The sequence below is a fragment of the Haplochromis burtoni genome, unplaced genomic scaffold (assembly GCF_018398535.1).
Source record: "Haplochromis burtoni strain Fernald_Lab_line unplaced genomic scaffold, NCSU_Asbu1 Contig_232, whole genome shotgun sequence".
Taxonomy (NCBI): domain Eukaryota; kingdom Metazoa; phylum Chordata; class Actinopteri; order Cichliformes; family Cichlidae; genus Haplochromis; species Haplochromis burtoni.
In genome coordinates, this window is record NW_024582593.1 from 840,167 (window position 1) to 851,648 (window position 11,482).

At 44.0% G+C, this 11,482-nt stretch overlaps 2 protein-coding genes and 1 non-coding gene across 3 annotated transcripts; 1 reads left to right on the forward strand and 2 right to left on the reverse strand.

Moving 5' to 3' along the window:
- Nucleotides 1–293: 293 nt before the first annotated feature.
- Nucleotides 294–6,534, forward strand: LOC102295004 (galectin-8). The gene is made up of 9 exons (XM_005937644.3): nucleotides 294–440; nucleotides 3,798–3,886; nucleotides 4,001–4,208; nucleotides 4,330–4,452; nucleotides 4,556–4,621; nucleotides 5,075–5,101; nucleotides 5,484–5,572; nucleotides 6,075–6,240; nucleotides 6,326–6,534. The coding sequence occupies exons 1-9, from the start codon at nucleotides 402–404 to the stop codon at nucleotides 6,473–6,475; spliced, it is 957 nt and encodes a 318-aa protein (XP_005937706.1). The 5' UTR covers nucleotides 294–401; the 3' UTR covers nucleotides 6,476–6,534.
- Nucleotides 6,535–6,884: 350 nt separating this feature from the next.
- On the reverse strand, nucleotides 6,885–9,988 carry LOC102295312 (ribonucleoside-diphosphate reductase subunit M2). The gene is made up of 10 exons (XM_005937645.3): nucleotides 9,625–9,988; nucleotides 9,440–9,508; nucleotides 8,933–9,073; nucleotides 8,746–8,862; nucleotides 8,529–8,662; nucleotides 8,341–8,435; nucleotides 8,118–8,251; nucleotides 7,925–8,029; nucleotides 7,709–7,822; nucleotides 6,885–7,314 (listed from the first exon to the last, which is right to left on the reverse strand). Exons 1-10 carry the CDS (start codon nucleotides 9,712–9,714, stop codon nucleotides 7,162–7,164), a joined length of 1,152 nt encoding a protein of 383 aa, XP_005937707.1. The 5' UTR covers nucleotides 9,715–9,988; the 3' UTR covers nucleotides 6,885–7,161.
- Nucleotides 7,390–7,525, reverse strand: LOC121815509. Its single transcript, XR_006055152.1, has one exon. It is a non-coding gene; the product is annotated as a small nucleolar RNA SNORD94 (small nucleolar RNA).
- Nucleotides 9,989–11,482: the final 1,494 nt, after the last annotated feature.

Consider the following 11,482-nt stretch of genomic DNA (forward strand, 5'->3'; position numbering starts at 1 on the left):
ATAATGTTCACTGAGATGATTTCCTCATGATTTTTTTTTTTTTTTTTTTTTACCTCAGAGGTCAATCGGAAACCTCGCAGTCTCCCATCAATCATTTATTGGAACCACGAGACTGTGGATTTTTCCACCTCCACAGTCTCTAAGGAGAGGACAGTGACGTCATCACCAAGGACCACAACGTGTTTTACATAACAACAGTTTAGACCAAAAACACGCTTTTTAGTTTAAAGTTAACTATATTTCTACGAGAATTCAGTTGACATTACTGTGTGCTCTGATTTTATCTTCGGGTCTGTAGTCTTTGGTCTTATCCTTGAACACGTGATCCGCGTGACGTCATAAACGGAAGTAAACAAACGAAGTAGTCAGAAAGAGCTGCGGAGACGCTATTCTGCGCAAAAATGTCGATTTCCAACCCGAGGCAGGTGTTCCACAACCCGGTAAGATATCCTATGGTTTCGAATTGATCTCTATCATCAGTTTTCATTCTCATTTTCCAGGATAAATCGATTGTTGATCGACGATGCTTCTGTGAAGGGACCAGTTAGCATTTTAGCTCACCTAACAGCCTTAAACAATCTTATGTTAAACATTCTTTTAAAAAATATTCGAAGTGTTTTAAATACACTGACAAACAACGGAAAGAGTTCGGATTCAATATCATCCGCTAAAAAACTTTATTTATAGCAAACCTTTGGTACTGCCGCACTGCGGAACACACGTTCAGAGAGGCTGGCTTGACATAAGTTTCGGTCACATGAGATGCTGTGTGGGATAAGCGTGTTTTTGTTTTGTTTTGTTTTTTCAGGCTGAATTAGAGACCATGTATTTAAAGTGTGATTTAAGTATGTTTGAGTTTAGATGTGAACACATCTGAGACAATTTGTAAAATATCTTCAACATTGTATTCAGTTTGGCGACGGTGTTTTGGCTCGTTTGACACTGATTATTTATCATGAATCGTTCTTCTACATCACGTGTGACATCGTGTAAATATAATAACTGACCCCTGGGATTCCGGCTTTAGTGTCATCCACTGAAAACTTTGTTTCGTCAACCTTTTTGGACAAACTGTGTTAAAGATTAGTGCCTCCGCCCAGCATCATTTTTAGAGTCACATGTCACCCTGTTCGTGTTTTATTTTAGACCGAATTAAAGAACAGGTCGGCACAGTTTGATTTGATCTGATCCGGTGGGTTGGATATATAGAAAATTTAAAATATGCAAAAATTTTAGTGGGTTTTCGTCTAGTTTAAGGAGTGAGTTCAATTAATTTCAATTCAATTTTGTCTATACAGTGCCAAATTACAACAGCATTCGCACTTTGTATTGTAAGGCAGACCCTACAATAATACATAAAGAGAAAAACCCAACAATCATATGACCCCCTATGAGCAAGGACTTTGGCAACAGTGGGAAGGAAAAACTCCCTTTTAACAGGAAGAAACCTCCAGCAGAATCAGGATCAGGGAGGGGCGGCTATCTACTCTGGGGAGGAAGACAGGACAAAGACATGCTGTGGAAGAGAGCCAGATATTAATAATAACTAATAATTAAATGCAGAGAGGTCTATTAACACATAGTGAGCAAAGAAGAAATGCCCAGTGTATCGTGGGAATCCCCCAGCAGCCTCCACCTATTGCAGCACAACTAGGGGAGGATTCAGGGTCACCTGATCCAGCCGTAACTAGCAAAAAGGAAAGTTTGAAGCCTGAACTTAAAAGTAGAAATGGTGTCTGTTTCCTGAAGTCAAACTGAAAACTGGTTTAGAAGAAGAGGGATCTGAAAACTGAAGGCTCTGCCTCTCATTCAACTTTTAAATACTCTAGGAACAACAAGTAAGTCTGCAGTGTGATATATAGTACATATTGTACTATAAGGTCATTACGATAAGTTGGGGCCTTATTGTTTAAGACCTTGTATGTGAGGAGCAGGATTTTGAATTCTGTATTTAACAGAGTGCCAATGAAGAGAAGTCAGTATAGGAGAAATCTGCTCTGTCTTTCTGTTACATTTTTTATAACTTCTTCTGAAATGTAGAGGAGATATTTGTGCATGAAGATTGAGAATGGAGAAGATTTTTTTTTAAATGATTCAAACTAAAAGCAAAAAACTCCAATATGAATAAAACATGTGATTCGTGCAAAAAATTCAGTCACCCCCCAGGATAAAATCTACTAATGAAAGCAGGAAGAAAATGTTCACAGTGAACAAGAGGAGGTTAAAACAGGCCTTCAGATCTAGACAAATAAAACCTGCGGGAAGTCTCGACCTGCTGAGAGAACAAAACCAGCTTTAAATCAGTGACTCAGCTGCTGAAAGCTGCCCTTCATAAAACCGCTGATATGATTATTAACAGTCAAAAAGAAAAAGGTTTGAATTCAGCTCAAACATGTGAGAAACAACAGAGATTCTTTGTTGGGATGTTAGCAGAGCTGTGGGCAAAAGTAAAGTAACTTGAGGACTGTAATTCAATTCAACTTTCTTTCTTTAGCACCAGTTTACAATTACAGTCGTCTTTGGGTGGACAGGTCACCCAATTCAGGTTCACCTATAAACTTATATATTCTCCTGCAGGTGGAGCACTGTTTGAAGTTTAATAATGATCACATGACCAGAGGTGGGACGTAAAGTACAAATACTTTGTTGGTACCTGAGTAGTTTTTTGGGTTTTTTTTCTGACTTCTTTTTATTTTCACTCCCTACATTTGAAACAAACACCTGAACCTTCTGCTTCTCACATTTTCAGAACGGACTTCAGGTTTGACGTCTTTGGGGGAGTTATTATTTTATCACTGTGAGCCTCAAACATCAAACTTATCTGAGCCTGAACAGAAACACATGACAGGCAGTCCTATTCGTTTATTAGTCCCCTGAGGATGTCACATGAAGACCAGAACCACTGCAGGTGTCCGTAAACTGCGCTTGCTGTACTTCAGCATCTAGTTAGCCAAGATGAGCGAGCACTTTTGCCACCTTTGCACATGACTCGTCACACAGTCTTACTGTGGTGACTCAAGTGAGCTAGCAGGTGTCTTTACCTGGAGTCAGAATCGTTTGACTTCAAGTGCGGAACAAGCTTAATGAGAATACTTTGGACCTGAAAGCGGAACTGACGGCCTGATACAGACAGACAGTCCAAAGACCTGAGAGCAGATTATTTACTGCTCTGCTTTTATTTTAGTTATTGTTTTATAATCAAATCAAAGCTGTCTGTGAAGGTTCGCAGTGATCCAGGTCATGGTAGTCTAAGGAGCTTGGAAAGAAACGCGACTGGACAACTTTAAGTTTCTTGAAGACGTTTCACCTCGTCTCATGGAAAAGCTTCTTCACTTCACTTCTTCACGTTTCTTGAATCTGTTTAGACACGTTTATTTCACTTTATTTCAAATCCACAGACGTGGATCTGTGCTGCATACAGGGTAACACATTCAAGCCCAGGAGGGGAGACACACCCATCCCCGGGTCAGAGCCCAGGTAAACAGGAGGGTTGTGTCAGGGAGGACATTCTGCATAAAATCTGTGCCAAATCAAACTTTTGGAAAAAACTCTAAATATATGAAATTTGTAGATACGTGTAAACAGGTGGAGGTTTTCTCTGAGCGTCTCTAAGTGAAAGCAGGAGAATTTCTGTGATTCTCCTGTTACATTCTAATTTCAGATTCTAATCTGATCAGCTGCTGACGGAGGTTTGAGCTCTGGTTCATTCACACCGATCTAGTCCCTCCTCTCAGGTGTTTCTAGGTGTTCTCTGTGGTCATCTGACCCTCCTCATGTTTGTGGTGTTCTGTCCACAGTCGATTCCCTTTGCTGGGACGATCCTGGGTGGGTTCTTGCCAGGTGAGATGGTTCTGATCAAGGGCTCTGTGCCGTCTGGTGCTGACAGGTGAGGATGCCGATCTTCATCATCAATCGGATATTTAAAAAAAAAAAAAAAACGTCAGAGTCGGGGTGCAGATTCTTAAAGCGGGATCTTCTCTCTCTGTTCGCTGTCTCACAGGTTCCAGGTGGACTTCACCTGCGGCAGCAGCGTGAAGCCGCGGGCCGACGTAGCGTTCCATTTCAACCCGAGGATCAAAAAGTCGTCCATCGTGTGCAACACGCTGACAAAAGAGTGCTGGGGCCGCGAACAGATCCACTACGAGATGCCCTTCAGGCTCGAGGTCGACTTCGAGCTCATCATCCTCATCCTCCAAGACCAGTTCAAGGTGAGAGACGAGCCGACCAATCAGGTTTCAGAGAAGAGTCAGCACGGCAGAACTTTAGTTTAACTGTTCAATGCGAGTCAAACTGGTGTCCAGCGATATGTTGTTTTCCGTGCGTGTTCAGGTGGCTGTGAACGGCGCCCACCTGCTGGAGTACAAACACAGAGTGGAGCTGGAGCGTGTTGACACCATCAGCATCTCAGGAAAAGTCAAAGTTCAGGCTGTGGGCATCCTTTCCCCGAGCTCAGTGAGTGTCTCTGTAACCCGTGGCAACCTGCAGCTTTACCATCAGAGGGTTAACCTGTTTGTTTGTTTGTTTGTTTGTTTGTTTGTTTGTTTGTTTGTTTCAGAGCCCCACCTCTCCCGCTGGCAGTCCGCCCAATAAGGACACAGACGAATCAGCAATAATTGATCAGGTGTCCTTTCAATATCTGTGTTGCATTTCACTAGTATAGTTTTATGTTAGCTAAAGATTTGAAATCACTGTCTGATAGCATCTCTGGATGGCTGGCACTCATAAGGATTGTTTTCTGTGGAAGAAAAGTCACATGATCTGTGAAATGCCTCCAAATATGAAAGCCCCGCCCCTTTCATGTGACTGCACAGGTCAAATCCTGAGTTACTTACCCAGTTGATAACCAGCTTGGTGTGAACTCTGACCCTCACTGTTAGCTTAAGTGGATCATAACAGAAAGATAACGTGGGTATCTTCATAGCACAGGACACGAGTCATCACAGGGCAGCGGAAACGTGGACCTTTCTGGAGAAACTGCGTCTGTTTTTTGATCAGCGTCGGATGTGGTCTGATTGGCTAGAGTTATGCATCAGTCGATCACATTTTAATCAGATTTTTTTCCCATGCGTTTCAGCCAGTGTTCTCCTCATCAGGTGATTTGGTGAGTTTTCCTGATCAAATCAATAATTGATGATGCATTTATTTCTTACAATAACAACAGTTTAATACAAAGAAATTTGAATGAATTATTTTTAAAGCAACTTTTAGCTTATTTTACTTAACATAAATATGATCAATTAAAATCTGTTTTTTATATCAGTCATATTATATCAGCCCACATGGTTGGCCTGAAATCATATTTTGGTAAAGAAAATGATTTATCATATTTCACCGATTGATCTTACATTAATCAGTGAGATCACTGATCTTATTTGATACCAAATGATCTTCTAACTTTTAACACAGATCTAAATTTATATTTAAAACTATAAAGCCAAAAAAAGGGAAATGTTTTAGTGTGTCTGACTCCCTGTTTCCTACAGAGTATCCCGTTCAGAGGTCAGCTGGTTAATGGGCTGACAGTCGGACGCAGCATCATCATCAAAGGAGAGACCAATCAGAACGCAGAGAGGTAAAGATAATAAACAGCTGGTGGAGCCCAGTACAGAAACTGATCAAAGCGACAATCAGTGAGGCATCGATCAGAACTTAAATTAACTTAATAAAAATTTTGTTCTTGTTAATAACAACATAAGTTTTATATTCTTAAATTCATGATAAATTAATCACAGCTTTGTGAATACAGGCTCTGATTTACAAGCTGACTCCACAAGCTGAAAACCTGACTGTGATGAATAACTTCTATGTAGTAAACCTGAAGTCTGGCGCCAGTAGAAACTGATTAGCTTAAACTGAAGTGCAAGTTTAAATAAATAATGTTTGGATTAAAGTCACTGAAACATTTTAAGAGTTTACAGGTTTTATTTAAATATACATTTAAATTGAGTTATGTGACCGTCACTTGATCATCACAGACCACCTTGCATGAACCTGCAGAGAAAGTAAACATGAAGCAGTTCAGAGTTTCGGTTTAGCCTTTCATGGCTCATTAATGACATCACTTCCTGTTACAGTTTCTGCGTGAACTTGCGTCCAGCGACCGGGTCTGACATCGCTCTCCACCTGAACCCTCGCTTGAAGAAGCGTGTCTTTGTCAGGAACTCCTTTCTGTCTGACTGCTGGGGTCATGAGGAGATGGCGCTCGCTTCCTTTCCCTTCACTGCGGGGCAGTACTTTGAGGTGACTTTTGACCCCTGCCTTAACATCCACATGTTGTGATGGGTTTTTTTGTTTAATTTTTAAACCTGCTGTCATCTCCCCACAGATGATCATCCGCTGCGACGCGCAGCACTTCAGAGTTGCCATGAATGGGCAGCACCAGCTCGATTACAAACACCGTATGAAGGAGCTGAGCGCCATCAACCAGGTGGAGGTGAAAGGAGATGTGACACTGCTTGTCGTCAGAGTCCTCTGAGCGTCTGCTAACCATCATGAACACGAAGCCGTAAAAAATAAAAATAATAATAATAATAATGCGTCCTCCATAACCAATCATTTAACAGATTCTAACTTCATTTCCTCTTTTACTAAAAACCCATGTCTTGTCCAGTGTCTTCAAAATAAGTCTGTCATTCCTCACATCTGTCCAGCTGTTTTGTTCCAAAAGCAGCTGCTGATGATAGTGGTGCTGGCGCCACAACAGGGACCAGATCATCGCCCAGCCGTGACGCTGGGTCAGATGTTGAGTTCAGATTAGTTTTCTCTATGAACATGACTTTCTAAGTTTACGCAGTCAAATCAGATGAAACCTGAGGAACCAGATTTTAAAAATGTTTTAAACTTTTCAGTTCAACTTAATGTCAGAAGAAAAAGACCAGAGCTGGTTCCTGTTCACGGAGTCATTTATTAAAGCTCAGTATTAAAAATACACTAAAAAAAAAAAACAAAAAAAAACAAATGTAAACTGTACACATTTAAAACCCTGACATATTTACACAGCGCTGAGCCGCAGCGTTAGATTTGATCAGGTCTAATGCTGCGGCTCACAGACTCACAAGTCTGTAAATAAAGATTCAGTTCATCATTTGACCCTAAAAGTCCAAGAGTCTGTTCCAGCATGCACTGGGGCGGAGGTAGTGTGACGGCAGGGACGCTCCACCATCAGAAGTCAGCGTCCAACCGGAAGGTGTTGTCCGTGGGCGTCGCCATCACGCCCATCCTCTGGTACTCACCCACCCGCTTCTCAAAGAAGTTGGTCTTTCCCTCCAGGGAGATGTTCTCCATGAAGTCAAAAGGGTTCTCCACCCGGTAGATCTGCACACAGAAACACCATGTCAGTCAGCTCCACCCACTGCCCCCACCCTGAGGTCACCCGCCCCCACCCACGGGCGAGTTCAGATAGGCGTCTGTGTCGCACTGCCGCTGCCCGTCAGAGAACCACTCGTCCTCTGACCAGACTCTGCAGCAGCACTCAGCCCCCATCACTGGCTGAGGTCCGTACCCCTGCGCACTTCATCATCACTCACACCACCACCTTCATCATGTTGCTCTCTAAGGTCAAAGAGTTCCTGAAATGTGTCTGTGTGGAGAACTGACCATGTTTTATTTTAAGTTTAGCTTGTCACTGAGATGAGTGCGGATGTTTCGCGATGCTGTTTTTCTGCCTTTAAGTCAGTCACATGATCACATGACCTGTGTGGGGCGTTACCTTGGAGAAGCAGAGCTCCAGCAACAGTCTGTCGGCCACGAACTCGATGTACCGTTTCATCATGTCGCAGTTCATCCCGATGAGCTTGACGGGCAGAGCGTCAGTCAGGAACTCCTGCACACAAACCAATAAACCCATTAAAGCCATCCTGAACCAGTAAATCCACCGTGAACCAGTGGGCCCAACAGAGCAGCTTCACCTGCAGCTGGGACTCACCTGCTCGATCTCCACGGCGTTCTTGATGATGCTGATGACAGTTTCCTTGGGCGGTTTGTTCACCAGGTGTTTGAACATCAGACAGGCAAAGTCACAGTGCAGACCCTAAACGCGCCAGGCACACAAACACACGTTAAGAGTGACATCATCACTGGATCAATACCTGCAATCCGACACCAACAGGGCGCCTCACCTCGTCTCTGCTGATGAGCTCGTTGGAGAAGGTCAGGCCGGGCATCAGGCCTCTCTTCTTCAGCCAGAAGATGGCGGCGAACGAACCCGAGAAGAAGATCCCCTCCACAGCGGCAAAGGCCACCACGCGCTCTCCTGCAGATCAATAAACAGACAATAATCAATGAAGCTGCTTGAGGTGGAACCATTGTGTCAGGTGGCCTAATGGGCAGCAGCTTATTTACCGTAGGTGGCGTTCTTGTTGCCGATCCAGTTGAGCGCCCAGTCAGCCTTCTTCTTCACGCACGGCAGCGTCTCGATGGCATTAAACAGGTACTCTCTGAGGGCGGGAACACATCGTGACTCACCAGTTAGATCAGTACAGGCCAGTTAAGCCATTACAGAACAGTATTTGGCCCCGCCTCCTGCGTACCTCTCTTTGGGGTCCTTGATGTACGTGTCGATCAGCAGGCTGTACATCTCTGAGTGGATGTTCTCCATGGCGATCTGGAAACCGTAGAAACACCGGGCCTCCGTTACCTGCACTTCCTGCATGAAGCGCTCCACCTGTTGGTCAAAGAGCGACAACAAGAGTGTTACAGCGGTCCGTGACCTCAAAACCATCTGTAAGAGCAGGCGCAGCGGCTCACCAGGTTCTCATTGACGATGCCGTCGCTGGCGGCAAAGAAGGCCAACACGTGGGAGATGAAGTAGCGCTCTTCGTCCTTCATGGCATCCCAGTGCTGCAGGTCCTTGGACAGATCCACCTGCACAGAAAGAGCACGTCAGCATCACGGCGTCCAGCATCAAGCCCCGCCCCATTACAGCTCTACCTACCTCCTCTGCCGTCCAGAAGGACGCCTCTGCCTTCTTGTACATCTGCCAGATATCGTGGTACTCAATGGGGAAGATGACGAAGCGGCGAGGGTTGTCCTTCAGCAGAGGCTCCTCCTCCTGCGAGCTCTTTTTCACTTTGGGCTGAAGACAAAGATCATTGCTCAGGATTATTGATTAGCTTATTCATCGATTCTGGAGCAAAAACAGTGAAAAGTTAAAGTTTGTGCAGATTTGCTGCCTGTATCGTTCACTGATCTGAAGGTGGTGGACAAAATAACAGAAACGGCATAAAACCTGAACACCACAGCAGCTCTTCCTAATAAACTAGAACCCTGAACCGACCTCAGCCCTGCCGCTCACTGTTGGCGCCACGGCCACAGTTTAGGCGCCACATCTGCACAGTAACACACACGAAGCTGCCGTCAGTGAGCTCAGCATCGACTCGGTCCGCTGATATGAGGAATCCGCTAAAAGTACGAAGCTTCCTGCGGCTTCTTTCTCACTTACCGCAGCAGCGTCGAAGATCCTCCGCGCGGTTTGGGACGCCAGGATGCGGCTGCTGTTCGGGCCCGGAGGCTGAAAGGAGACACAGACCGTCAGCACACACAGCGACTCTTTATCGATACCTGTAATTGTTCGGTGACGTTAAAGAATCGGCGGCCTCTGTGAGCGGGAACCTGAAGCAGCCTCACCGTGTTCTCTTTGTCCAGAGACATTTTGTCCAGCTGCCCGCTGAGGGTCTGCTCGTTCTTCACAGAGAGCGGGGAGCGCGCGGTCAGCATTGTGAATTCGCGGGTTCGAAAGGACGAAGAAAAGAAAAAACCTAAGAAGCTAAAAGTTGCCGAAAGCAAAGATAGCAGCAGCGGACAGACGGAGACAGTGAAAGGCCTCTGCTTCAGCTCGCCCTTTTATTGGAATCTTGGCGCCAGAACTGCTGGCCAATACGAGGAGTCCCTTTAAACCGTCGGGAGGGACCAAGCCAGTCGGGTAGTTGGTGGCGGTAATGCACCATTTTGCTGTTTGCCAACTGCCAGTAAACCCTATATAGAAGAAGAAGAAGAAGCAGCAGCAGCCAGTCAGGTCGAGAGAAGTGCTCACGTAACCCCTAAACGATTGCGGGAAATTCAAACTCTGTTAGCGGGTTACAAAACTGTAGGTAACCGCTTTAACAAAATGGAGCGCTTACGAAACCTTTCAGACTTTTCAGGGTTCCTCGCATTTTTTTCATATTAAGCATTTTAAACTGTGATTCTAAAAACACGTTACAACGTCTCTCAAAGAAAAGAAAAAGGCTTCTGTAATGAGACATTAACGCCGAAAGAGTCAAGATTTACATCTGTGTTCGTGCAGTTGAGTTCAGCGGATTGTTCCAAATTATGTGGATCCTCATATGGACATTGAATAACTGATTTCTGCTTTAAAGTGTCTGTCATCAGGGCTGTCGTTTAAACTCACATTAAAGCTCAGTCAACGGCGCCTTTTCTGCTTCCCTCTCATCTAAATGAGCTGTCACCATGGAGATTTAGCGCCAAAATTCACGTAACACGCCCGACATTACAATAACTCTCCATTTACAGGAGAGTGTTTGCATATCAGAGACTGGCATCAACAAAAATCTGTAAACATATGCAATATGTAAACGAAAAACGAATCTGCAGGAATTAGTCGGTTTCTTTGAGTCACTCGAGCATAAATAAATTGATTTAAAGGCTGGTTTATGTTTTGTATCTTTGATCTGAGCAGCTTTCAGCCTCTGAAGACAAACTTTGAGCTTCACTTTCCTCAAAAATCAGACCTCATCAAACCCATATCCAGCTGGAGACCTTCCTGTTACTGCTTCCGGGTTATCTAATTGGCTGCAAGAGAAAGGGTCGCTCAGTTTCGGCCCCTGGTGTCCGGGATGGACAATGACTCAATTTTGCAGTTACTGTCTGCTACTGAGCAATAATGGTAATCAGTTGGATCAATTTTAATCGAACTGTAAACATATTTGATCATAGCTGAATGTGTTTGTTGAGAAACCCTTACGTGACCGTCTATGGTCACAAAAATAATGTAATGAACAGATATTTTAGAACAGCCTAGGTGGTTCTAGAAGGAAATTAAATAATTAAGTTTTATTAAATAATGCTAAATAATTGCATTACAGATATGATACTTATGTACAGTGGTTTATTAAGTGTTGTAGTAGAAATCTCAGTGTTAAACGATGATAAAACATAATGTTATTTTTGTTGTTGTTCAATTAAAAATAGCAAGTTACCACAAATTGTTTGACTCACATTCACACCTATGGGCAATTTAGAATATTCAGTTAACCTATCCCCACAAACTGCATGTCTTTGGACGGACACCTGGAGTACCCGGAGGGAACCCACCCAAACACGGGGAGAACCCCAGGCCTTATGGTGGAATTGAACTCAGGACCTTCTTGCTGTGCTAACCACTGTGCCACCGTGCTGCCCTATTTATTTATGTATCATTTACCAGTTTCCATAGTTTTTTACTGCAGCTTTTGCAAAAATGCATGATAGTGAGCATTTTCAGTGA